Source organism: Lagenorhynchus albirostris, chromosome 5 (genome assembly GCF_949774975.1).
Source record: "Lagenorhynchus albirostris chromosome 5, mLagAlb1.1, whole genome shotgun sequence".
Classification (NCBI taxonomy): domain Eukaryota; kingdom Metazoa; phylum Chordata; class Mammalia; order Artiodactyla; family Delphinidae; genus Lagenorhynchus; species Lagenorhynchus albirostris.
The window spans coordinates 37,038,130-37,065,676 of record NC_083099.1 but is presented as its reverse complement, the minus strand read 5'-3'; the positions used below and the strand labels follow the sequence as shown (position 1 = coordinate 37,065,676).

At 39.8% G+C, this 27,547-nt stretch overlaps 1 protein-coding gene across 2 annotated transcripts in view; it reads left to right on the top strand.

Moving 5' to 3' along the window:
• Nucleotides 1-27,547, top strand: part of PLCH1 (phospholipase C eta 1) — a 212,200-nt gene that overhangs the window by 78,380 nt on the left and 106,273 nt on the right. For both annotated transcript variants that reach the window (XM_060149873.1, XM_060149872.1), the window contains exons 2-3: nt 24,101-24,247; nt 26,260-26,502. In XM_060149873.1, coding sequence (XP_060005856.1) covers nt 24,101-24,247; nt 26,260-26,502 — 390 coding nt within the window. The remainder of the gene's footprint in view (nt 1-24,100; nt 24,248-26,259; nt 26,503-27,547) is intronic.

The following is a 27,547-nucleotide window of genomic DNA, read 5'->3' as shown; positions in this document are numbered from 1 at the left end:
TTCTGAGGTGTCTCTTGTAACTTCTCCTTTTCATTTCTTATTTTATTTAGTTGAGTCCTCTCCCTTGTTTCTTGATGAGTGTGGCTAATGGTTTATCAATTTTGTTTATCTTCTTAAAGAAGCAGCTTTTAGTTTTATTGATCTTTGCTTTTGTTTTCTTTGTTTCTATTTCATTTATTTCTGCTCTGATCTTTATGATTTCTTTCCTTCTGCTAACTTGGGGTTTTGTTTGTTCTTCTTTCTCTATTCCTTTAGGTGTAAGGTTAGATTGTTTACTTGATATTTTTCTTCTTTCTTGAGGTATAGCTATAAACTTCCCTCTTAGAACTGCTTTTGCTGCATCCCATAGGTTTTGGACCATCATGTTTTCATTGTCATTTGTCTGTAGGTATTTTTTGATTTCCTCTTTGATTTCTTAAGTGATCTCTTGGTTATTTAGTAATGTAGTGTTTAGCCTCCATGTGTTTCTGTTTTTTACGTTTTTTTCCCTGTTATTCATTTTTAATCTCATAGCATTGTGGTCAGAAAAGATGCTTGATATGATTTCAATTTTCTTAAATTTACTGAGGCTTGATTTGTGACCCAAGATGTGATCTCTCCTGGAGAATGTTCCATGTGCACTTGAGAAGAAAGTGTAATCTGCTGGTTTTGGATGGAATGTCCTATAAGTATCAATTAAATCTATCTGGTATATTGTGTCATTTAAAGCTTGTGTTTCTTTCTTTCTTTATTTATTTTTGTGATACGGAGGCCTCTCACTGTTGTGGCCTCTCCCTTTGCGGAGCACAGGCTCTGGACGCGCAGGCTCAGTGGCCATGGCTCACGAGCCCAGCCGCTCTGTGGCATGTGGGATCTTCCTGGACTGGGGCACGAACCTGTGTCCCCTGCATTGGCAGGCGGACTCTCAACCACTGCGCCACCCGGGAAGCCCTGTGTTTCTTTAATTTTCTGTTTGGTTGCTGTGTCCATTGGTATAAGTGAGGTGTTAAAGTCCCCCACTATTATTGTGTTCCTGTTGATTTCCTCTTTTATAACTGTTAGCAGTTGCCCTATGTATTGAGGTGCTCCTATGTTGGGTACATATATATTTATAATTGTTATATCTTCTTCTTGGATTGATCGTTTGATCACTGTGTAGTGTCCTTCCTTGTCTCTTGTAACATTCTTTATTTTAAATTCTATTTTATCTCATATGAGTATAGCTACTCCAGCTTTCTTTTGATTTCCATTTGCATGGAATATCTTTTTCCTACCCTCACTTTCAGTCTGTATGTGTCGCTAGGTGTGAAGTGGGTCTCTTGTAGACAGCATATAGATGGGTCTTGTTTTTGTATCCATTCAGCAAGCCTGTGTCTTTTGGTTGGAGCATTTAATCCATTCATGTTTAAGGTAATTATCGATATGTATGTTCCTATGACCATTTTCTTAATTGTTTTGGGTTTGTTTTTGTAGGTCCTTTTCTTCTCTTGTGTTTCCCACTTAGAGAATTTCCTTTAGCATTTGTTGTAGAGCTGGTTTGGTGGTGCTGAATTCTCTTAGCTTTGCTTTTCTGTAAAGCTGTTGATTTCTCCACCGAATCTGAATGAGATCCTTGTCGGGGAGAGTAATCTTGGTTGTAGTTTCTTCCCTTTCATCACCTTAAATATGTCATGCCACTCCCTTCTGGCTTGTAGAGTTTCTGCTGAGAAATCAGCTGTTAACCTTATGGGAGTTGCCTTGTATGTTTTTTGTCATTTTTCCCTTGCTGCTTTCAATAATTTTTCTTTAATTTTTGCCAATTTGATTACTATGCATCTTGGCATGTTTCTCTTTGGGTTTATCCTGTATGGGACTCTCTGTGCTTCCTGGACTTTGGTGGCTATATTCTTTCCCATGTTAGGGAAGTTTTCAACTATAATCTCTTCATATATTTTCTCTGGTCCTTTCTCTCTCTCTCCTCCTTCTGGGAACCCTATAATGTGAATGTTGTTACATTTAATGTTGTCCCAGAGGTCTCTTAGGCTGTCTTCATTTCTTTTCATTCTTTTTTCTTTATTCTGTTCTGCAACAGTGAATTCCACAGTTCTGTCTTCCAGGTCACTTATCCATTCTTCTGCCTCAGTTATTCTGCTATTGATTCCTTCTATTGTAGTTTTCATTTCAGTTATTGTGTTGTTCATCTCTGTTTCTTTAATTCTTCTTTGTTAAACATTTGTTAAACATTTCTTGCATCTTTTCGATCTTTGCCTCCATTCTTTTTCTGATGTCCTGGATCATCTTCACTATCATTATTCTGAATTCTTTTTCTGGAAGGTTGCCTTTCTCCACTTCATTTAGTTGTTTTTCTGTGGTTTTATCTTGTTCCTTCCTCTGTTACATAGCCCTCTGCCTTTTCATCTTGTCTGTCTGTGCATGTGGTTTTTGTTCCACAGGCTGCAGGATTGTAGTTCTTCTTGCTTCTGCTGTCTGCCCTCTGGTGGATGAGGCTATCTTTGAGGCTTCTATTTTGGGTTTTTTTTTTTCCTGTTTTTAGGCCATCATGGACTGATAATTTTGTGGAATACTATAAAAATAAATTACCAGAAATAAAAACCAAGACATAAAAAAGACAAGCTCCAAATTTTTATTAGATTTAACATATAAAATTAATCTGTTCAGTGTTATAAAAGTACTATATTCTTTCAGTTTTGGGCCCATCACATCCAGCATGGGTCCTGGGGTTAGTTTTGAGACATTGAATGTAATTATATAGCTGAAGTTGAAAAAGTTACATCATGCCTTGATGTTCCTTTTTAAGAAATTTCTGAGAATTGTATCTTGACTTAAATTTGTTATATTAATATTGTTGCCTAAAACAGCTTCCTTTTTTCTGACAGAACCTCAGTCAGGTTAATCAGTCCTATTCAAGGGAAATCTGAGCATCTGCCCAGTCTGGGTGAATGTTGATCAGATTGGTTATTCCAGTTTCCTCTGAATAATTGGTTGTAGGCAGGGACACATGACACAATTCCAGCCAATTAGATGTGAAGAAAATCAGGGCACTTTGGAGAAAGTTTTCTTTCCTATTAAAAATGACATAGTGTTATTATAGGAAGACATGATGCCTGGAGATGCTATTATACATTTGGTGTAACCTATCAGTTTAGGAAGAAACTTGGATTTTATAATGAATTACTGAACTGCTAAATGAACTAACCATGTTATTACCTTTCAAACTTACTATGTGGAATTTAAAAATCCTCTTTATTATTTAAGCAATTTGTAATAGTTGGTCTTTCTCTTGCTTGCAGCCCAAAGCATCTACACAGAGTAATTTAGGAGTAGTTGAATGCATATATATCTTTTCTATAAATTTTTTTGATCATTTTATTTTTGAAATTATGTACTAAATGCAACGTTAGCTGACATTTTTAAAACAACACTATGAGAAATTCCCATCCCTGCAAAAAAAAATAGTAAGATTTTCACAAGGAGAATCCCAACTTCAATGAGTATATTTTAATAATGAGTTAACTTTTAAGGAAAAGCAAAAATTGATTGATGTTTAAAAATCAGTTTTCCAAGTAGTACTCTACCCCTCGGCCTGTTTTTTCATCACGTGGAAGCTCCTAGAGTTGCAGGCAAAAAGCCTCCAACAGCTAAATAGATCTCTGTAGGATTTGCTCTGCAAGCCATACGTTTCAGCACTAGCATATGTCATAAAAACAAGATGCATCACAGCTGATGTTTTTGTTTTCAGATACAGGGCATTTCTAATCTTTGGAGTGGGATAGGTTAAAATCAAGTCTTCATCTTTTGTTCAGAGTGTGAAGGAAAGCGCACAGTGTACATGGTACTCTCAGAGCAGGCTATAGGATTTGGATTATCAATAACTGCTGGAAGCTCTGACTGAAGGGTTGCACATTCTCTCCCCTCACCGGGCACTCTGCTCTTATCCTTTAAAGTTTACTGAAATGCTCAGATGGAGGAAGATAGAAGCTGCACAGCTTGAGAAACACCTTGTGGTGTAAAAAGCACCATTACCAGGCATTTTGGGAGTTGGAGTGTTTGAGGAGTGGCAATAGAACTGGGAGATTTTAATTTTTAAAATTATGAAATAAATGGCATGTAAGAGTCTGACGTGGCAGGTATTATTCTATGCACTTATTCATTTAATCCTCACAACAAATCCGCAGAACAGATACCATTATCATGCGCTATTACAATGAACGAAGTGATTCCAGGCAAGTTAGGTAATTTGCCCAAGGCCCACACATTCCACAGTCCGTGCTCTTTACCATTGAACTACACTCTCTCCACGTGGAATATTTCAGCTGCATGGACAAGTACACAGAATAGTTTAAGACTCACCCGGATATCCAGTGCTCCACTCTGTCATTTAGAGAGATTCAATGTTGCCGACATAGTTGGTCCTTGAGCACCTCTCCCTGCTCCTACCCCTCCCTCTCTTTTTTAAAAAATTTTAATTTTTAAAAATATTTATTTATTTAGGCTGTGCTGGGTCTTAGTTGTGGCACACGGGATCTTTTCTTAGTTGCGGCATGTACACATCTTAGCTGTGGCATGCAGACTCTTAGTTGTGGCATGCATACTGGATCTCGTTCCCCAACCAGGGATCAAACCTGGGCCCCCTGCATTGGGAGCTCAGAGTCTTACCCACTGGACCACTAGGGAAGTCCCCCCCTCCCTCTCTTTCTGTGATCTTTCTTTCTCTGGCATGAAGTTTGGGTCAGTTTTTGCTAGAGGAGCTGGGTCTACTTTCTCATACCTCCTGGGCCCTTAATTAAGCAGCAGTTCTGAAGGCTACTGGAAGTCATTTTCTTGAGCCTTCTTTCTGCAGCCCAGAGCCACACCTCAGCTCTGCATCCTAGACAATGAGCCTAGCTCTGGACCACATAGGGTGGATCCTTTTAGCCTTCATTTAGTCCTCATTTCCCTGCCAGTGCTCAGTAACACCCCACTGCCCACTGTTGGTCCTGGTGACCAGCTGCCCCAACATTTCAGCCCCTCTCACCACTGCGAGCCTTATGGGAAAACAGAAAGGGCCTCGTGGTTTGGGAGAAAAGCTATCTTTTTCATTGCTGCCCTGGACAGTGCTTATTCCTATTCGCCAGTCATCAGTAGGTGGTGCAAATGAGCACTGTTTTTCCTCTGCTTACAGCACCGTTGCACCATCGTAGCACAACACAGTGCGTGTTTTTTCGATGGAGGGGAGATGGCCAGCCTCCTTGCATCCCTCTTCTGGTCATGAATGTCCTGTTTCCTCTGAGCTGTTTTGATTCCAAGAAATTCGTTTGATCATTTCGGAAGGATTTGTGAGATTAGTTTAACAGTTAATTTTATATTGAAATGAAACTTTTCTTGCCATCCCAGGGTGATAAGCAGCAGAGTGTTATAGGTCTGCTTAAGGCTTAATTACTGATATGGTTAGACAACTCACAGGAATTCGTAGAAGTCACGGATTTCAGCCCATAACCCCCTAAATGTATGTTTACCTTAAGTTAAAAAATGGTTGAGTCAGGAATGCATCAGCATGGAGACTTTGCTATAATTTATCCTTTGATTTACTCATTAATTAGTTACAGAGTGTTTACTGACAGGTATGGGGTGGGGGATAAAGCACTAATAAAACAGATAAAAATTCTTTTTTTTTTGACTTTTCATGTTTCTTTTTAAAAATTTTTATTGGAGTATAGTTGCTTTACAGTGTTGTGTTAGTTTCTGCTATCCAGCAAAGTGAATCAGCTATATGTATACATATATCCCCTCCTTTTTGGATTTCCTTCCCATTTAGGTCACCACAGAGCACTGAGTAGAGTTCCCTGTGGTCTACAGTAGGTTCTCATTAGTTATCTGTTTTATATATAGTAGTGTACATATGTCAATCCCAATGTCCCAATTCATCCCACACACCCCTTCCCCCCTTGGTATCCATATGTTTGTTCTCTACATCTGTGTCTGTATTTCTGCTTTGCATATAAATTCATCTGTATCATTTTTCTAGATTCCACATATAAGTGATATTATATGATGTTTGTTTTTCTCTTTCTGACTTCACTCTGTATGGCAGTCTCTAGGTCTGTCCACATCTCTGCAAATGGCACAATTTCATTCCTTTTTATGGCTGAGTAATATTCCATTGCATATATGTACCACATCTTCTTTATCCATTCCTCTCCTGATGGACATTTAGATTGCTTCTGTGTCCTGGCTATTGTAAATAGTGCTGCAGTGAACATCGGGGTGCATGTATGGTTTTGAATTATGGCTTTCTCCGAGTATATGCCCAGGAGTGGCAGTATATGCCAAGTTTTAGTTTTTAAAGGAACCTCCATACTGTTCTCCATAGTGGCTGTATCAATTTACATCCCTACCAACAGTGTAACAGGGTTCCCTTTTCTCCACTCCCTCTCCAGCATTTATTGTTTGTAGATTTTTTGATGATGGCCATTCTGACCAGTGTGAAGTGATACCTCATAGTAGTTTTGATTTGCATTTCCAGATAAAAATTCTTAACCTCATGGAACTTATTTCTAGTGGGAGAGGCAGACATTATAAGTAAAACAGGAAGATTATAACATTTAAAATATGTAGCCTCTTAGGACATTTACATTTTTGGACTATGACACATTTGAGAAGGTGGGCATCTTGACAGTAGGAAACTCTTGATAACTCCACCAGGGGAGCTATAGACCCCTCTCAACTCTCAAGAGTGGCGTTCTTCATGTTCTACCACATCTTCTGCCCTTTCTCTCCTCTGGCCCTGTCAGTAAAACTGACCATCGTAAAAAGGGAGATATTGTACTTAGGAGTTCTTCACACTTAAGGGAGGGGAAACAGAGTCATAAAAAATATTTTATGGTAGCTTGTTGTCATCATTGGCAATGTTAGCAGGCAATGTTTCTTTCCAGGAAAGAATTTTGATGTGTCGTCTAAGAGGGATAGGGCAAGGAGGTCAGCCTAGGAATCTGGCAAGTTAGAAACAAGTTTTTTATTAAGATCACAAACTCAAATGGGGGTTTCTTCCCTAATGTGAATGCCATGAGCATTCATAATATTACTATTACAGGTCATGTGCAGGCTGTCCTCTTTCGTTTACTAGTAAGATTCCCATAAATCAGATGAAACTTTAAGAAATTCTTCCTTTCCCTCCTTGCTTCCTCTCTCTTTCTCCCTTTCTCCTTCCCTGTCTTTCTCATTTTAAATTAACTGCACCAGGGAATTTTTTTTCCCCCTTTTGTAAGATCTTCCTTTAAGCAGAGCCCTTAACAATCTTCTGTGATCAAGCATTTTAAAGTGCTTACATGGGCATGGCTATATAGAGACAGTTAAATTGACTTAGGCCCAGTCATCTCAGAATACAGATGAGGAAGGCAGAAAATTGTATTATAAAAACTGCAGCTTGGGGCTTCCCTTGTGGCGCAGTGGTTGAGAATCTGCCTGCTAATGAAGGGGACAGGGGTTCAAGCCCTGGTCTAGGAAGATCCCACATGCTGCGGAGCAACTATGCCCGTGAGCCACAACTGCTGAGCCTGCGCGTCTGGAGCCTGTGCTCTGCAACACGAGAGGCGGCGATAGCGAGAGGCCCGCGCACCGTGATGAAGAGTGGCCCCTGCTTGCCACAACTAGAGAAAGCCCTCGCACAGAAACGAAGACCCAACACAACCAAAAATAAATAACTTAATTAATAAACTCCTACCCCCAACAACAACAACAACAAAAAACTGCAGCTTGGACTGGGAAATATTTTGTCTCTAGTGATACACTGCTTTATAGCTGGTTTGTTCATGGATATGATGATGGCTCTGGAAGGTAATAGATACTTGATTCAATTGTCCTGAATAATTCCAAATTCTGGACTAGAGCATGGTAATTGATTTAAAGGAGATCTGACTTTTTGGTTTTGATAGAGATACAGGGAGTAGTGAGTGCTTGCAATGCGTTGGAATAGGATACTTTATAACAACAAATCAGCTGGTTTTGTAGGGTTTCCACTTGTAGCTTTTTGGTAGCTGGGATACTTATGCCACTGAGAATAGCTCTTTTAACACAGTAATTATCATTTGCTGGTATGACCCTCTGAAGCCACATCCACCCTCTGACGGAACTGATGGTCACTGTGAAACTACTGAAAGCTGCTTTAGATGAGTCAAGCTGGCTTGAACGGCTTAAACCTTGGATCCCCACATTTCAAGAACAGAAGGAAGAGTACATTGGTTGGAAATATGATTCCAGTTAAATGAACCTTGTTGATTATTTTTATGTTCCTGAATTGAATACTTAAAAACAAAGAAGAGTCCTTCCGGTTATTTGTTCACCTAGAATGGACTTGTTCAAATGGCCAGTAGTGGTGATTGTTTCCTAAATACTGACAGATGCTTTTGCATTATTCATCAAAAGTGTTTTCTATCATTAGAATCACACTGCTTTCACAGCGCTGCAAATGTTTTCTGAGATTTAAAGAAGATGTAGGCCTAGTTGGTGCTTTTTTCGCTTTCAGATCTGGATTGTGAGGATAAACTCCGATGTTTGAATTGCTCTTGTTCTGCTAGAGGAAAAGAATTTCTGATTACAGCACTTATTAGCAATTGCAGTGCTGAGTCAGTTGCAAAAATTTAAAAGAGCATGCAGACTGGGACGTAATTGTCCTGTGAATAGATCTTTAGGGAAGCAGCCTAATGGGATGAGGGTCTATAGCTTGTTGAATCCCCTATGAATGTTGTGACCCAGGGCAGGGTGAGCAGACATCCTGGGAAGGCTTGTGCATCTCCTGGGTGTTGACTTATGCTGCTGCCTCACTGGTTTTTTTTGGACTGAAGTCCTATTGCTCCTGGTACATGCATTATGTTTAAACATAGCATAGCTTGAATTTGGCAATGATCCTAGCATTATACTGAGGCTTATACAATCACTTATGTGCAAGTACACCATCCATTTTTTTTTTTTTTTTCGGTACGTGGGCCTCTCACTGTTGTGGCCTCTCCCGTTGCGGAGCACAGGCTCCGGACGCGCAGGCTCAGCGGCCATGGCTCATGGGCCCAGCCGCTCTGCGGCATGTGGGATCTTCCCGGACCAGGGCACCAACCCGTGTCCCCTGCATCGCCAGGCGGACTCTCAACCACTGCGCCACCAGGGAAGCCTCATCCCATTTTTAAGGCTTGTGACTTGTTTGTTGGATCTACTACTATGCTTTTCTGAATTTACCAAAATTACCAGAATTGTTTTCTGTCTTATGCTTTGCTATGGCTCTAAGTCAGGCAAATGTGACTTAAATATGGATCAGTAAAATTTTTAATAATAAATTTGGATCAAATTTTAGGGTTAAGAGAAATGACTTTTAGGAATAAGGCAGGTATTTTTCTCTTCAAAATTAAAGATTAGAAGTAGTTTTTGTGGTAACTGAAAAAGAATATTTTAAGTTCTAAAAAATTTCTCCATCATATTAAGGCATTTTAGTATTTGTCTTTTAATTTTCACATCTTTTTCAGTTCTTATTCTATATGGGCAAATAGCATATTAGATATTTAAACAAAAAAGTTATTTTTAAAATATTGCTTGTTAACTGTAAACAGTGGAAAACACAGAAGAAAATGAAGAAAATGATAAATCTTCCATAACCCTGTAATCCAGAAATGACTACAGTTGGCATTTTGGTATAAAGTCTTCTAGTCTTTTTTCCTTTTCTTGTCATGTACAGTATACAGATGTAATGTTGGAGCCTGACTTTTGTGTGATTCACTAAAGTGCAGGAGTCAGAAAAAAGCAAATCTAGATGGTAGATACCAAATGAGCAGATGAGTCACCAGAATAACTGAAAGGGCTTATAATAATGCTGCCTCATCCATAATACAGTGAAATCACATGGAGAGCTCACGAACAGCTTTAGGAAGTTTACTTATACTTAACTTGGAGTTCTGGGAGAATAAAATATCTTGATTAGATGAGCCCTCCGGCCAGCTAGGTGACTCCACTGTACTCTGAAAGGTCTAATAAAAACAGTCAGTCATATTATTCATTATTAGCAGAAATGACGATACATTGATTGCCACTAAGCTGATAGTTACCATTTCTCATCATCCATATTGACTCTTACTCTAACCTTAGTTTTAAACGCTAAAGAAATCACTGTTCCTGGGATAAATACAAATCAATCCCCAGCTTTTATTCATAAATACTTTTTTTTCATGGCGACAGATAACAGTCGGGGATCTCTTTTAGATCTGTTCATCAGGAACCACAAAATCTTTAATCCAATGAACAAAAATGTGTGGCATCACCACTGTGTGCCAGGCACTGTTCTAGGCACAGGGAATCATGAGTGAATAAAACATTTCTATTTTCGTGGAGCTAACATTTTAGTGGGAAATGACAGAAAATAAAGTAAATGGCTGTTAATAATAGACAACCAGGAGGCCTCTCCAGTTTGGGTGATCAGGACCTATTCCTCTGTGTTACTTAATTCTAACCTGAATTGCAAGAAGGAGTCAGTCTTGCGAAAATATGGAGGGAAAGCATTCGAGAGAGAAGGGACAGTGAGTCACAGGGAACTGGAGAACCACGTGGAGCCCAGTGATCATAGGAAGAGGAGTAAGAGAGACAGGCTGGAGGGAGGAGTTTGGGATTGATTATACTTATTGTGAGAGGCTGTTGGAGTTTTCTGAAAAGTCTACTTGACCTTTAAAAAATATCACATTAATAACAACAACAACAACAAAATAACCCAACCCAATCACAAAACGGGCAGAAGACCTAAATAGAGAAATGCAAATCAAAACTACGAGGTATCACCTCACATTGGTCAGAACGGCCATCATTAAAAAGTCTACAAATAATAAGTGCTGGAGAGAGAGTGGAGAAAAGGGAACCCTCCTACACTGTTGGTGGGAATGTAAATTGGTGCGGACACTATGAAGAACAGTATGGAGGTTCCTTAAAAAGCTAAAAATAGAGATATATGATCCTGCAGTCCCTCCCCTGGGCCTATATCTGGAGAAAACTCTAATTTGAAAAGATACATGCACCTCAATGTTCACAGCAGCACTATTCACAATAGCCAAGACATGGAAGCAACCTAAATGTGTATTGACAGAGGAATGGATAAAGAAGGTGTGGTACATATATACAATGGAATACTACTCAGCCATAAAAAAGAATGAAATAATGCCACTTGCAGCAACGTGGATGGACCTAGAGATTATCATACTAAGTGAAGAAAGTCAGACAAAGACAAATACCATATGATATCACTTATTTGTGGAATCTAAAATATGATACAGGGATTTCCCTGGTAGTGCAGTGGTTAAGAATCTGCCTGACAGTGCAGGGGACACGGGTTCGATCCCTGGTCCAGGAAGATCCCACATGCCATGGAGCAACTAAGCCCGTGCGCCACAGCTACTGAGCCTGTGCTCTAGAGCCCGCGAGCCACAACTACTGAGCTGGCGTGCCACAACTACTGAAGCCCGCACGCCTAGAGCCCATGCTCTGCAACAAGAGAAGCCCCTGCTGTGAGAAGCCCGCACACCTCAACAAAGAGTAGCCCCCGCTCACCACAACTAGAGAAAGCCCTCACGCAGCAACAAAGACCCAATGCAGCTGAAAAGAAAAAAACATATACAAATGAACTTATATAAAAAACAGAAACACACTCACAGACATAGAAAACAAACTTATGGTTACCAAAGGGAAAAGGGGTTAGGGGAGGGATAAATTAGGAGTTTGTGATTAGCAGATACATACTACTGTATATAAAATGTATAAACAACAAGGACCTATAGAAAAAAAAACAAGAAAAAGAAAAAAAATACCACAATAGCTATGACATGGAGAACTTCTATGAGGAGAGGACTTTGGAGAACTTTTGGCAGAGAGGTCATGACATGGAGAACTTTTAGCAGAGAGGTCAGCTGGAATGCTTAGACATGTAGGAGGGAGATGATGGTGGGGTTTGAATCACCAGGTTGCCATACTGACAGAGAGAAATGGTGAATTTGGGTTGTGCTTTCGCTGAAGAGTCAAGACTTTGTGAAGGATGGAGAAAGGAAACAATGATGACTTCTTGGTTTTGGGCTTAAACAATTTAGGGGTTGGTGAAGCCATTTACTGAGATGGGGAGGCTGGGGCAGGAGCAGGTTTAGGATTGATATGATGTTTAAGATTCTTAGATATCCCAGCGCTGTCATCCGGCAGTTGTACGTAGATGCCTGAAACTGAAGGTGGAGAATGGTGCTGGAGATCTACACTTGGAGTCATCTGTGTGTGGACTGGAATCAATACCCCAGGATTAGGCCACATTGCATAGGGTGGTATAGAAACCAAATGTTCCTTCAGTATTTGGAAGCAGTTGTATTGTCCTGCCATAGAGTTTTCAGTGATTCAGAGTCTGCTGACAATACCCTGAGCTGCTAGTTTCTCTGAGCTTTGATATCATTTAGGAAGGAGAGAAACTAGTGTTTGTTGAAGGTGCAATGTGTGCTGAGAATTGAGCATGACACTTACTATACTTCATCTCATTGAATCTTTACCATGATTATTGTGTTTAACATGTGAGGTGACTGGCTCAGAGTCAGCTAGGTAGGTCAGGTGACAATGTGACTGAGAAATGAACCCAAGATTTGAATGCAGGTCTTTGGACTTTTTTTTTTATTTGCTTCATCATGTTTGCAGTTGGCAAAATTGCAAAGGAGTGGCAATATTTTATTTTGCTTGCTCTTGCAAAGTACATGCAATTTTAAAGTAAATATAACACTTCCCATACGTTAAAAAAATTTTTTTTCAAAGCAGTACTGGCTTACGGCAAAGACAAGAAAATCCTGTAGCAGTACAGAAGGCTTTAAGGTAGGAATTGAAGTACCCTTTTCTCTTCCTCTTTAAGTACCATTCCTTTTCCACAAATTCCAGAAATTTTCCAAGACTATATAACATATATTTATGTGTGTTACAAAACTCAAATAGAATTGTCATGCTCTAAATATTGCTTTGTAACTTTTTATTCACTTAATACTGTATCTTGGACAGCTTTCTCTTTTGTGAAATTTAGACCTATTGTATTATTTTAAATGACATCATAATATTTTATGATTAACTCATAATTTAATCAGGCCTCATTGACATTTAGGTGGTTTCTAGTTTGTTTTTAGACAATTACGAACAAGGTGGTAGTGATCAGCCATATTACCTCTATTTCTTGCTTTATTATGCCAGTATTTGTACAGGATAAAGCCCTGGTACTATGATTGCAAGGTCAAAATGCTTGTTTATTTTAAATGTAGGTAAATATTGCTAAATTGATTCAAATAATGTTACCTAATTTATAATCTTATTATTAGCCCTGCAACTTCATCCACAATAGCTTTCTTCACATTAAAATTTGTGCTTATCAAGTGAAATATCATTTCACTTTTTACTTTAAGCTTTTAACCATGAGTAAGGTTAAGCATTTTCTTCTATCTATTTATTGGTCATTTCTTCTGTGAATTGTCTCTTCTTATCCTTTTGCCTGTTGACTTGCAGGAACCCTTTAGATCATGGATATTAATCCTTTTTTCTGTTATGTCTCTTTGCAAATGTTTTCTCCTAATCTTTTGTTAATTTTGAATTATGTTTATGGTTTATATAGATATTTTTACATGTAGTTAAGTTTGTCATCCTTTTCCATTAGGACTTCTATCCTTTGCCTATGTTATAGAAAGTGTAGAATCCTTACTCTGGAAAAGCTTCTCTGAGGACAGACTGAGTCATATGGCGTTGCTTACGTGCTTAAAATTGTGTAGACGATAGTGGCTGAAATAGGTCCTGCATTCCATTGACTACTGATGTCATATATGACTCTCCCAGTGTCCTATGTTTCTGACATTAAGACAGCTGTCAGGTGTTCATCAACTTTCTGCCTACCTCCTACTTTTTTCCTGGGCCACAGCTCTTTCTTATCTTTTGGTTCTTTCTCACTGACTCTCTTCTTCACCATTGAAAGTTTTGCTTCCAGTTGCTTCTTCTTGTCCCTGCCACCATTGTGTTTAATATTTCCTATTCTTTCTTGATCCATCCCTGACATTCTCCCGACCCTCTCTGACATTTTTTCTGTCCCTTGTCAATTCCTGTATGCTTCCCAAGATTTACCCCACCAGTCATAGGGTGATCATGGACACTTCTCAGCCCTGTTTGTTCTTGCTTGGTGGACATCCTTATACTGCTGAAGAAGTGTGAGAATGTTTGTGTTCACATGCACATGCATGTGTTAGTGTGTGTAATTATTTCTGAATGCAGAGAGACTCAAGGAGTCTTGTAACCAGTTAGTTTCGGTTTTAATGCTGGCCTTTTTGTTGGGGGGGGGAACTGACTATTTAGAAAACTTTATAGCACATCTGCTCTGATTATACATGCAAATTTTGCTTAAAAGAAGTTTTTGGGTTTTTTCATCTTTCTCCCATTTTTAGATTTTTCTACTTAAAAAAATGATTTTAAGATCTGTAGTCAGTGATTTGGGATAACGACTATAATCAAAGTGCCACAAATAAGCTATGGTGAATGCTCAGTTACTTAGTGATGTTTACGTAGTATTAAAAAAACAAAAAAGGAAAAGCTTATGATATTAGGACCAGGGTTGGGGTGAGGGGCAAACGATTTTTGAAAAATAAACCTGAGGGTATATGCTGAAGCATTTTCCTTACCACAGGGAGATCTTTTTTTTTTTTTATCATGGATTTTTTTTTCTCCCCCCCGCACAAAACCACCTGCCGCAGAAATAAGGTCCCTGCTTTAAATGCCGTACAACTTGGTTTCCAACTGGCTGTGGCTGGAAGGTGCCAGGCCTGCTTCAGCTCAGCAGGTGGTCTCTGACTCCTTCAGCCCTTGGGAGACCATTGGCCTGAAAGCAAAAAGACTTGGGGGTAGGGAAGCTCTTTGTTTTCTAGAGAAAATGTGATCTCTTTCTCCATTCTCTGTTCTTTGACTCACAGACAGAAAGCCTTACAGGCATACAGAAGTAGGACTTCTGTGGACAAAATTAGGACAGTTTGCATGAAATCAGTTAAACTTTCTTGACTTTGTTGTTGTTGTTGCTGTTTTGGGCAAAAAAGGATCGACTCCGCAAACCAGTGGTTGCTGAGGGATATAGAGGCTTAAGTGTAAGAACTGGGAACTGCTGGGGGTTTATGAATTTGTTAGAGTACAAAATAGACATTCTTTTAAAATGCAATTAAAATAAAACAGGAGGTAAGTGGAAAGTGTGTACAGTGACTTTAAGAAATAAATGAGGGCTTCCCTGGTGGCGCAGTAGTTGAGAGTCCACCTGCTGATGCAGGGGACACGGGTTCGTGCCCCGGTCCGGGAAGATCCCACATGCCGCGGAGTGGCTGGGCCCGTGAGCCATGGCTGCTGAGCCTGCGCGGCCGGAGCCTGTGCTCCGCAACGGGAGAGGCCACAACAGTGAGAGGCCCGCGTACCGCAAAAAAAAGAAAGAAAGAAAGAAAAGAAATAAATGAGACACTAACAACCTCAACAGACACTTATTCTGTGTTAGTGTGTGTAGCACACTGTGTAAGTTTCCTGTTGAGGTATCTTGCTTTTCAAAGAAGTGTCTCTGGTTGGGGTGTAGGTGAGATCAGATAAAATGCGGACTGGTCATAAGGCTCCGAACTAAGAAAGCACCTCTGCCCTACTTAGCAGCTAATTACAAGTTAGAGTAGATCTGAAATTGTGAGGTGCTGAGCAGCTCCCAAGGGGACAAGAAGCTATAGAGACATAATAACGATTATTTGAAAATCAGAATTTTCATATCTTTTAACACCTGCTTTAACTGGGATATTTCATATTTTTTCAGTAGGGGATGAGACTTTGTGCTAACATCCTAATATACAACCGAGCTAGTAAGCCTTTGCTTCTTTCATTTAAGTGACTCTGAATTAAGTGCTGTACCTGGGAAGCTGATTGACTCCCAATAACCACATGCTAAACAGGTATGGTGAGCAGTAATGGTGCCTGGAACTGTTTTCCAAACTTAAATGGGCCTCAGAATTACCTGCAAGAGCTTTTAAAATACAGATTCTTAAGCAACAAGGATTTCTGGAGACATGGTCTGGAAGTCTGTTATCTCAAAGAAAGCCAAGCTTGGGGACCAGTTGCTGCCCTAAGAGAAGTTGGATTTGTCCAAGGATCACACTTGACTTCCGTCTCCTAACAGCTGTGTACCCTTCCATTTTGACCTAACCATCAGTCAAACAACAAGCTAGCATTTTGAAATTAATACATGGTATAGTAAACTTTTTATTCTTTTTAATATGCCCAGTAGAGATGCTTTTGTGCTTTGACATGGCAGTTTTTGTAGAACTAAGGGAAAATATTTTACTGGTTTTAGGGAAGGTTAAGCCTCACTAAGTCCCCTTGTCCAGTGTCACCAAGGAAACAACTAAGTTGAGGAGTAAGCAATAAATGAAACTGGCTTTCTAGTTACTAAAAAGAAATGTCAAGGTCTAATTTTTACTGTGGTAAACAGAGTATTTGTCATTCATTTAAAGTAATCACAGCTACTGTTTGCATACTCTAAGTGGGAAGAAAAAATGTGCACAGACCTAGAACAAGAACAATGTAAAAAATGCACCAAGTGCTCTTATTATTTTCATCAGGGGTCAGGCTCAAACTCTGTCTTCTCTGGAGTTCACCTGATCCATGCCACGTTCCCCACCCCCATTCCTTATTGTCCCTATTTATTTTTGCATCCCACCCCTATTTTATTGTTATTTTTACATACTACTTACTAGAGCTGTCATTCCCATGAAGTTGTAGTATCACTGTGATAAAGTTTACAAAAGCTAGACCTGGTATATTATAGATTTTTAGTATTTGCTAGAAAGGGTCTAAGGAACCAGCAAACAGATTCCTTGTTTTTATAGATGAGAAAATTGGAGGCAAAGCTGTTGGAAAGACTTATCAATGATGAGCCAGTTAGCAGCCTAGACAGGTCTTGTTAAAAAAGAAAGTATCATGTTAAAGGCTGTAATAAAATAGAAAACAGGTTCTAACATTTAAAAAATTACTGATTAATTCATTTCACCCTTTCTTTGACCTAAATCCTCCCATATGTATTTATCAACTTTGCAAACATAGTGATTATGTGTATATAGAGTTTGCAAACAAGTTCTAGAATGTTACTGCTAATCAATTAATTTCTAAAAGCCTTTCAAATAATCTTCTACTCAAGAGTGATTTAGGCAATGGAAAAAAAAATCAATGAACTTCACATTGTTTGCTCTTCACTGGGAAGAATCATGACTTAATAAGAGTGGAGTCTCCACGGCTGTTTGTAAGCACACTTATAAGCTGATATTATTTGCCTTTAAGGCCTTATTACTGGCATGAAAGAGCATTTCAAGTGGAAGCCATTCCCTGTGAGAGCAGTTATATTTTATATAAAGATCATTTTGAAAATTCATATCTGTAGTAAGAGATCCAGATGTTAATCAGCTTTTTTTTTTCCTTTAAAGTTATTCTAATAGGCATTTGGATTGAACTAGGCTTTCAGCTTATCGAAAGGTAAAATAATATTTGTGAAAGCCAGATCAGCCAGATCACAGAACTTAGAGAAAAATGTATTTTTAGGTTGAGGGAAGTAGGATAATCAGCAATACTCAGTGACCTTCTGAAGTCCACACAGCTAGTGACGGAACCCAAACCAGAGCTCTTTTTGCTACCCCTCCTTCTGTCCCTAAATCTGGACTGACTCTGTCATCCAGCCCATCAACAAGGTGTCTCAGGATTCACTATGTACCAGGTCCCAAAATATGTTTTTGGTCTATGCTGAGACTTAAGTATACCCTTTACTTCTGCTCTGATGATTTTAGGAAATCTCCCTTTCCTTCCTTTGACAGAAACATTACCTGCATTGTTTGGTACCGTTTCCACATAGAAATGAAATTGTTTTCAGAAACTAATCCCTTTCAGCCACACAGATTTACTCTGATCTGTGGAAGCTGGCAAGAAATCAATTCACATTTTTCATGTACCTTTTGGCTGAAAAGATTCTCTTACAGAGGATCTGGACTTTTTTTTTTTTGCCCGCTCCGCACAGTTTTTGTTGGTCAGTGTCCCAGAATAGATGTGTTTACAAGAGAGTGCAGGTGATATTTTTGTATGGTCTCAGCACAGGCATGGATGAGGCTGTATGTGAGAAACTGTCTCAAGGTGACCTTTAGAGCAGAGAATGAGCAGGGCACCAGGTGTGCTCATTACTATTGGAGGGGATTTTGCTTCTTGGCCTTTTAGAGAACAGATCTAGGAAATAGAAGATCTGTATGCTTGTGTATATGTATACACAAGCATACAAATACATACACGAATACTCGTGTCTATGTGTGTATGAATTTGTTTACTTTTTGTGTTTGTTTCCACTCCTCTCATTCTCACTGATTCAATTTTAACTTTGAACATGTAGGATCCTACGAGCGGTATCAGTCCCTTCCTTACCCTCTTCACTCAATTCTCTCCCACCCTTATAGGTAACCAGCTTCACTGTTTTCTGGGCTATCCTTCTTATATTTCTTTTTGTAATGATAAACAATATTTGTATATTAAAAAATTCCCATCCTTTTTTATTACACAAGAAGTAGCATACTATAAATGTATATATGCTTACTTAACGCTTTGCCTTTTTCACTTACTATTATCTCCTGGAAACCCTGTATCAGTTCATAGAGATCTTATTATTTTTTATAGTTGCATAGTACTGCCTTGTGTTATGTTTATATTATTTTATTCAGCCAGTCTCCCATTCTGCATCATTTTTACCCTAAGTGACAGTGGAAGAGTTTCGTGTGATGTCAGGGAAGAAGGCGAAAGAGAAGACAAAGCAAATGAACACAGTCATCATAGGAACTTCAGAAACATGCTGAGTGAAAGAAGCCAGACATAAAAGGCTGCATATTGCATGATTTTCATTTATATGAAATATCTGCAAAAGACCCATCTGTAGAGACAGAAAGTAGGTTGGTGGTTGTCTAGGACTGTGAGTGAAAATGGGAAGTGACTGCAAATGGGCATGAGGTTTCTTCTTGGGGTGATGGAAATTTTCTAAAATTAGATCATCAGGGACTTCCCTGGTGGCACAGTGGTTAAGAATCTGCTTGCCAATTCAGGGGACATGAGTTCGATCCCTGGTCCAGGAAGATCCCACATGCTGTGGAGCAACTAAGCCCGTGCGTCACGACTACTGAGCCTGTGCTCTAAAGCCACGAGGCACAACTACTGAGCACACATGCCGCAACTACTGAAGCCCATGTGTTCTAGGGCACCACGTGCTACTAAGCCCATGTGTTGCAACTACTGAAGCCTGCACGCCTAGAGCCCATGCTCAGCAACAATAGAAGCTACCACAATGAGAAGCCTGCGCACCACAACCAGAGAAAGCCCACGTGCAGCAACAAAGGCCCAATGCACCCCAAAAAAGTTAAAAAAAAAAAGTAAAATAAAATTAGATCATCACACAACTCTAAATTGCCAAAGCCATGGAACTGTACATTTAAAACATTTGAATTTTAATGTATGTAAGTTATATCTCAAAGCTGTCATCAGGTGGCATGTATGGCATTCCTAACAGAATGTGATTTTCTCTGATTCGACCTTGGCTTAAAGACTTGAACCCACTTGGATGCCATATAGACTTAGTGGCAATGTTAGGCATCTCTCCCCCGAAATGATACTTTCTACTACAATGCTTCAAATAGGAAATGTATTTTTTAACAGCATTTTCTGCTTGAGGGAATTAGTGAAATGATAAACCCTAAGGAAATTTACTTATTTTAAACTAACTGTGGCAGAAATGATTGATTTAATCCCTTTAAAGAGATGAATTCTAAAGGACCTTATAGACCACTTTGTTATGCCTTTTATTTTACAGATGAGACTGAGAGTTTTAAAACTCTAATTATGTAGTAAAGTTAGAAATGTAGTCCTCTACTCATCTGTTCTGCTCTTTAAATATTTATACTATTCTGTTATGCAGCGATTAAAATAATAATTATTAAGAGTCTGTAAAAACATGGAAAGCTGTTTACAATACAAATGAAAAAAAAGCAGGGTGCCAAATGGCTGAAATATCATGATTGCAACAAATATGTCAGTTATGTATTCATATTGAGGCCTGGAGCACAATAGACAAAAACAGTATGTGTGTTATGTAATGGGCTCATGGGCGTTTCTCCCTTAATATTCTTGAACATTGCTGCATTGTATCCAAATAAACTTCTTTTCTAAAAATATTAAGGCTACCACAGGGAGAATGTGATATCAGAGACATAGTTTGTAGCTGCCTGAATCTGTAACCTGCATTTGCAGACTTTCCCCAGATACCTTGCAGCAGTGGAAATGTGTGTGATGAGGTTACATCATCCTAAGCCTCTGGCACTCTTCCTTTGTTTTCCTGCCCCTGGAATTTTGCCTTTGTCTCCTTGTTTCTCACCCTATTTTATGGAATCTACTGATCTGGCATGGCTGGTGAATGACTTTTATAGTGGGTACTGTTACCTATCTCAACTGAAGGTAGAACATGAAGAGATTATGCTGACCCTTAAGTAGTTTAGCTGACACTGGAAGAATATTTTGTCTCTAACATGGGTGATTATTACCCAGTGGGAATGAGTTAGAAAGAAGGAACATTCTCCTTCTCTGGTTAGCTGTACAGCTCCAATGGACTGTCTCGTTTGAGGAAGGGAGAAATGGGTTTAGATGACTTTCAAGACTTCACTAGACTTGATTTTTTTCAAGGTGACTGACTATGTGGCTTTTTTTGTGTGATAGGGAACATCATAGAGAAAGCATAAAGCGACTACATAAACACTTTAAGCAGGACATTGATTCATACCCTAGCTCTGCCAAGTATATTTTGACCATATGTACTTGTTCATGGCAACGGATAATGCTGGAGTTTTAGCCCATGGATGAGTTGGTGGGATAAATGTGAAGCTAGCGAATATTTAATATATTATTCAAACACACTCCCTCTCTAAGGGGTTGGATTCCACTTTCTAAAATGTTTGGGTTTCTTTGGACGATGCTAAGTGATAGGCGGTATTTATTAGCTCAAGTAAGTGATTAAACTTTTATATCGCTGTGCTTTTCCTGTTAAAATGCTGAGAATATTGTAGCCATAGCAGTTCCATTTCAGGGAAAAGAAATGGGACTGTGAAAAGTAAAGGGAAGGAAGGGGCAGTGTGAATAAAGTAGAGGGCACCATGCCAGATATATAGAGGGTCCTTTCCATAGGTCTGTAGTCTTTGCTTTAGATCTCTGATGGTACAGTTAATTCAATTTTCTGTTCTGGTATAAACAGTTCATTTTATTCTTTCTTCCCAAACAGACATCTTCCTGAATTATGTTTTTTTATCCCACTACTCTTTTGCTCAGAAATATCGAGTGAGTCTCTCTCTTATTGCTGTTGGATTTCAATCTTAGGCCAGCATTCCTAACCCCCGACACCTAGTCTTATCTGGCCCAAAGAATCAAATATCCTGTTAATCCCCTTTTAGGTCACTGTAGACAGAGGACCATCTTTTCCTATCCTCTGATCATACCCCTGCTCTTTCCTCTCCCCAAGCCTCCATTGACACTGTTTTATTACTACACTCAACCCCATCCCAGCACACTGTATTCTCTTTTTACTATGGACTCTCATGTATTTTTGTCTTGGCATTTATTTTTTAAAATATCGGTAATAAAACTGTAATAATAGCTACCATTTATAGTGTTTATATTGTTCCAGGCACCATTTTCAGTACTTTACATGAATTAACTCATTCAGTCTTCAACAACATTTCAAGGGGTAACATTATTGCCATTTTATACACAAAGACATAGAGGCACAGAGGGATTAAATAATGTGCCTAACCTCCTACAGCTAATAAGTGGCAGATATGGAGTTCTATCCCAGGCTGTCTAGATCCAAACACTGTTCTGAATCATAGCTCTAAACTACCATTTATAAGTTGTCTTTTTAAAGGTTTCATGCTCTTGAAAGTTAACCTCTTTAAGTCAAAGTCTCCTTGTTCTCTGCTTCACCTCATTATATAGCCCTGTGCATGGTGCAGGGGGTGACTGTGAATATCTGCTTACTGATGTGACCTAAGGTCAGTGGCCAAAGAAGTTCTAATAGAATTTTCTGGGAGTTTTGGCTTGCGTGGTTAGACTTGATGATTTAATCTTGATACACTGGCTGTCTTCTGTTCTCCCTCTAATTACTGGTGTGAGATGGTCAGGGTGACTGTCAAGAATTCAAATCTGTGGCTCTCATTACCTAAATGAATGGTGCTCAGTGGTAGGTAAATTTACTAATGTGCACGAAACCAAATCTCAGATTTTGTTCTGGTCTTCAAAGTAAACATTTTAAGTTTGCGTGTTTTTTTTCTTAAGCAGTATTTTATTACTTGTATATTTGGTATGTCATATGAAATGGGTAAGAGCAACCTACACTTCACCTTTCTTGCAGAATCAAATCCCAAAACCATGCTTGATTTTGTGCAGTTCTTCCTTGATTTCTTTGGGAGAAGGAAAGACTCTGCATGGAGGAAATAGTGGAAGTTGGTTATGTTGAAGTTACCTTGAGTACTCTGTGCATACAATGTTAAGCTTTGGGATCAGGATTTTTCCTAGTAAAAACAAGTTACCAAAGAAGCCGAAGGCTAACATTGTTGGAGTTGACTTACTGCGTTTCTTTTATCTAATGGTAGGCTGCTTGATCAGGTAGGTACTCAGAGCCAGTTGTTCCTAGTGCTTTAATGGTTGCATCTGTCCTATGTATATTAGTCGGTGAAACAGAAGCTGTTTCTGGCTGATGCAATGAGAAAAGGGCGTTTGGAAGAGTATTGTATAACTTGGAGAACCAAGGGGAAAATGGAATCATTTGCCAGCTTCAGGAAGAGTAACTGTGACAACTGTAACATCTTGGGATGGCCAACCAGGAGTGTCTCTTAAATCTTGTACTTTGAAATGACTCAGTTCTGTTTTCATTCAGTGCTCTACTCAGGGTGTATGTTCCTTGAAAGGGAGTCAGATTTGCTCTCAGCTTAAGTCAGGTGGCCATTTCTTGCTTGGGGTGATTGACGGTCCACCAAAGGCACATGGAATGGGAAAGAAGTATTTCCAAAGGAAGAGTCGGTGCAATTAACAAAGAAAGGGAAACAGACAACACCAACAGATACAGATGCTCACTTCCATCAAGGTTCATCTCAAAGAGGAGAATTTAAATGATAGCATTAACTTGGATAATAAGTGATTTGGATTTTATCTGAGTTCAATCACCAAGTTATTTCTCTACTTAGAAAATCCTAGCAGCTATATTCATTAACAAATATTTTATGTTTAATTGTGAAAACTTGATTTTTTTCCTCATCACATTTTTTTTTTTTTTTTTTTGCGGTACGCGGGCCTCTCACTGTTGTGGCCTCTCCCGTTGCAGAGCACAGGCTCTGGACACGCAGGCTCAGTGGCCATGGCTCACGGGCCCAGCCGCTCCACGGCATGTGGGATCTTCCCAGACCGGGGCACGAACCTGTGTCCCCTGCATTGGCAGGCGGACTCTCAACCACTGAGCCACCAGGGAAGCCCCTCATCACATTTTAAAACATTTATTTAGCTGTTTTCAAGCATACCCAAAATTATAATGTGAACCCATATACAACTTCAACAATTGTTAAAACATTTTGCCAGTCGTGTTTTTGCTAATTGCATTTTGAAGCATTATCATAAGATGTTTTTACTGCTGGCTATATAAAAATTCACAAGTTTTAACATGAAGCCTGAGAACTTGTTTTATGAACATAAATTCAAGCACCAAATTATCATCGATCTTATACCAAAAGGCATGTTGCCAGCTAGAGCAAAAGACGCTTTGTTCAACAGTAATGCATTGTTTATCTAGAAGTAGCATTTACTTTCTATCAGTAAGGCTTTTTACTGGTTTAAGCCTGACGAATCAATGCTTTAACACCTGACTCTTCAGATTACCTCTTCTGAATTTGTCTTCTGGATCTTGAGCCTTTAGGGTATGATCAGAAGTTTTATTTGACAGTAAGGTTTCTGAACACCAGGACTCACCTGCATTGTGTGAGAGCTGAATGTACTCTAATCTTGTTTGCAGTTGAAAGATGCATGAGTGTCATGCAGTCCGGGACACAGATGATCAAACTGAAGCGTGGGACCAAAGGGCTCGTCCGGCTCTTTTACCTGGATGAGCACAGGACCCGCCTCCGATGGAGACCCTCTAGGAAGAGCGAGAAGGCAAAAAGTAAGACTAATTTTTGAATTCTCTGTTCGGCTTGACAGAGTAACACATGGCTTCTATTGGGTGGGCTCTGAAGCTTCAGATCTGTAGACTTTTCATATTTCTGCAAGTTTTAGGGTCAGTTGTTAGAGAATGTGAAGAGACAGAATAAGTGATGACCATTTTTACTTTTGTTAATTCTTTGGAGGAATTTAAATCCATAAAAAGTTTTCTTATCCACGAGTGCTGTAAACGGTAATATTTCCCCTGTGTTGGAGACATATTTTTGTAGTTGGGATATGAGGTTTTATAACTTGACGTCTTTTATTTTCCTATGAAAAGTAAAGGACATCATAAATCCAGTGGGATTTAAAGTGTTTTGACATATTCTGAGCACAGTTAACTGATGAATGAATTAACAAAATTGTTTCAGTGATATCAAGTAAAATAGCATTGATCTGTCTCCTCTGTAAAGCCTCTCTCCCACACCTTCTACACTCAGCACCCAGTCCTTGCTGAGTCCCCTGTAGTGTCTCTCTCATCTGCTCCCTCCCTCCTGTTTTCACAGGGGTCTTCTTCGTCTAGGGTTTCTTCACCTTTCCGGTGGCCCATTGCAAAGTCTCCTAACTAAGCTCCATTTTGCTAGTTTCTTCTGCCCCTATCAGATAAGATGCTTTCCTCTTCAGCTCATAGACAACCTCGACTAATTAGGCTTTCGTGATACACAAATTTATTCTCTCACATAACGAGAAACTCAGATTGGCTGGCCTCAGGCATGGGACATTGAGTCTCTAGTTCTGTTTTCCCTGAGTGCCCTTGGCTCTGTCCCTTGCGTGTTGACATTGTAATCGAGGCAGCAGCAACCTGGCTTCACAACTGATAGGATGGTGAAGATGCAGAAAGGGACCTTCTCTTCAGTGCTTCCTTTTCAAGAGCGAAGAACCCCTTTCCACACCCTTCTCTCAAAGCAGAGTGCCCATGTCTCCTTGGTTAGAACTGGGTTATGTTCCCAAACCTAAAGCAATCATAGAACATAGAAGTGAGGCCACCCCACTGGCTTGGACCCACTAGAACTTGCCTGGGGGCTGGGCATAGGCTCATTTCCCTGTGAGTCATGTGGAGAACGAGTTAGAAAGACAAATTGGGAACGTGCCATTAAGGCAGAGCAGAGGCGTGGACGGTGTATATGGGCAATCAGTAAGATTGCAACCCTTCTGATTCATGCCCCCAAACAAGCAAGCAAAAAAACAAAAAATACTGTCTTAGTCTAAAGTAATCCGCTCTGCAAGTGCTTCTGTGACACACACTGGCAGCATTGCTCCACTACCTAAATAATGCTAATCTCTGGTCTGTTACTTCAGCTCCTCATAATCTAGCCTCCAGCTCGATTTATCTCTTTCCAGATCTATCTCCCATTACTCTCCCTCTTGAGCTTTTCAGTCCAGTGTAAATGGCCTGTTTAACATCTGTGGAGCGGGCCTCATGTTTCTGTATCTTTATGTCTCTTTCCCTGGGCTGCCACTGTGTTTTCCCCTCCTCCTCTCTAAGCCCCGCTCTGCCTTTACCCTCATAGCTTTCTCTCTATAAATCCCAATCACATTTAGCTATGCTATTTGGTTAACCACCAAAATTTTTTTTCCCTTCAATTTTTAATGGCTGTTTTATGCATATTGTAAAACGTCAAAGTTGGCTCTAGGTCTTTGTATGTTTTCCTGGCATAAACGTATAAACTATACATTTGACATATTCATAGCCCCCTTTTCTACCAACCTTCTTGTCCTGCTGGGCATATCTGTCTTCCTATCATAAATTTCAATACCCTGACGCAACACCCAGGAGGGTGTTGTCTGGCTGTCCAGGAGAGTAAAGTGGTACATGGAGAAGGTTACTAGCAGGAAATGACAGAGCTTGTATTTCACATTCGGGCTTAATATCACAATTCACAGACAATGAATTTTATTTTTAAATTTTAAGATGATTTTGCTTTCCCTACATATCTTCACCTGCCACATAACTGTGTATCTCTTTCCTCACAGTACTTATTGACTCCATTTACAAAGTCACCGAGGGTCGGCAGTCTGAAATATTCCACAGACAGGCTGAGGGGAACTTTGATCCCAGCTGCTGCTTCACCATCTACCATGGCAACCACATGGAGTCCCTGGACCTCATCACCTCCAACCCTGAGGAGGCCCGCACCTGGATCACAGGCCTCAAGTACCTGATGGCCGGCATCAGTGATGAAGATTCCCTTGCCAAAAGGCAGAGGACCCACGACCAATATCCTCCCTAGAACTTTAATGCTAAACTGTGTGTGAGTGTGTGTGTGAGTGTGTGTGTGTGTGTGTGTGTGTGTGTATTAGACTATATTTTTTTCCCATAATTTTGAGGCTTAAATCCACTTTCCTTGCTGTTTTTTAAATTTAATTTAATTTTTATTTATTTACTTTTGGTTGTGTTGTGTCTTTGTTGCTGCGTGCGGGCTTTCTCTAGTTGCAGCGAGTGGGGGCTACTCTTCATTGCGGTGTGTGGGCTTCTCATTGCGGTGGCTTCTCTTGTTGCAGAGCACAGACTCTAGGTGTGTGGGCTTCAGTAGCTGTGGCTCACAGGCTCTAGAGCGCAGGCTCAGTAGTTGTGACGCACGGGCTCAGTTGCTCTGCGGCATGTGGGATCTTCCTGGACCAGGGCTCAAACCCGTGTCCCCTGCATTGGCAGGCGTATTCTTAACCACTGTGCCACCAGGGAAGCCCCGCATTGCTGTTTTTTTTCTTTACCCTTAGTATCTTTCTGTCCCCTCCTCACTCCCACCCCAAGTAAATGAATGCATAGAACACGTAGAAACTTAAGCTTGCGTGAACTGAGGTGCAGACTTCTTCTGAGGGGACTGGACTTACTTTCACTATCTGTGACATGTATGGCCTTTCTGAGCTCAGTTTCCTTATCTGTAAAGTGAGAGTGTTAGGTTCGTTGACCGCTTTGGTTCCCTTCCTCATGTTTTGAATGGTCTTAAGAATACATGCTCCCCCTCTCCACGTAGGAAATAGTACCACTTCCTTCCTTGGGTGTCATTGGAATGTGCATCCTAATTTTTTCCCAGAGTGGTGGTAAATTTGTGCTGCTTTAGCTATAATCCCTCACCAAGGGCATTGTTGGAGCAGACTGGAAATATTCAGCCCCTGAAAGGATGTTGACAGTGTAAAGGTCTAAGCTGATGAGCCATGATGTTTTCATCAGTGTTCACAGCATGCAGATAAATGCAACTGGGATTCATAAATGAACAAAACATAAACATAGGAATTAACTTTCTGTGCTTTTTCCTGCCAG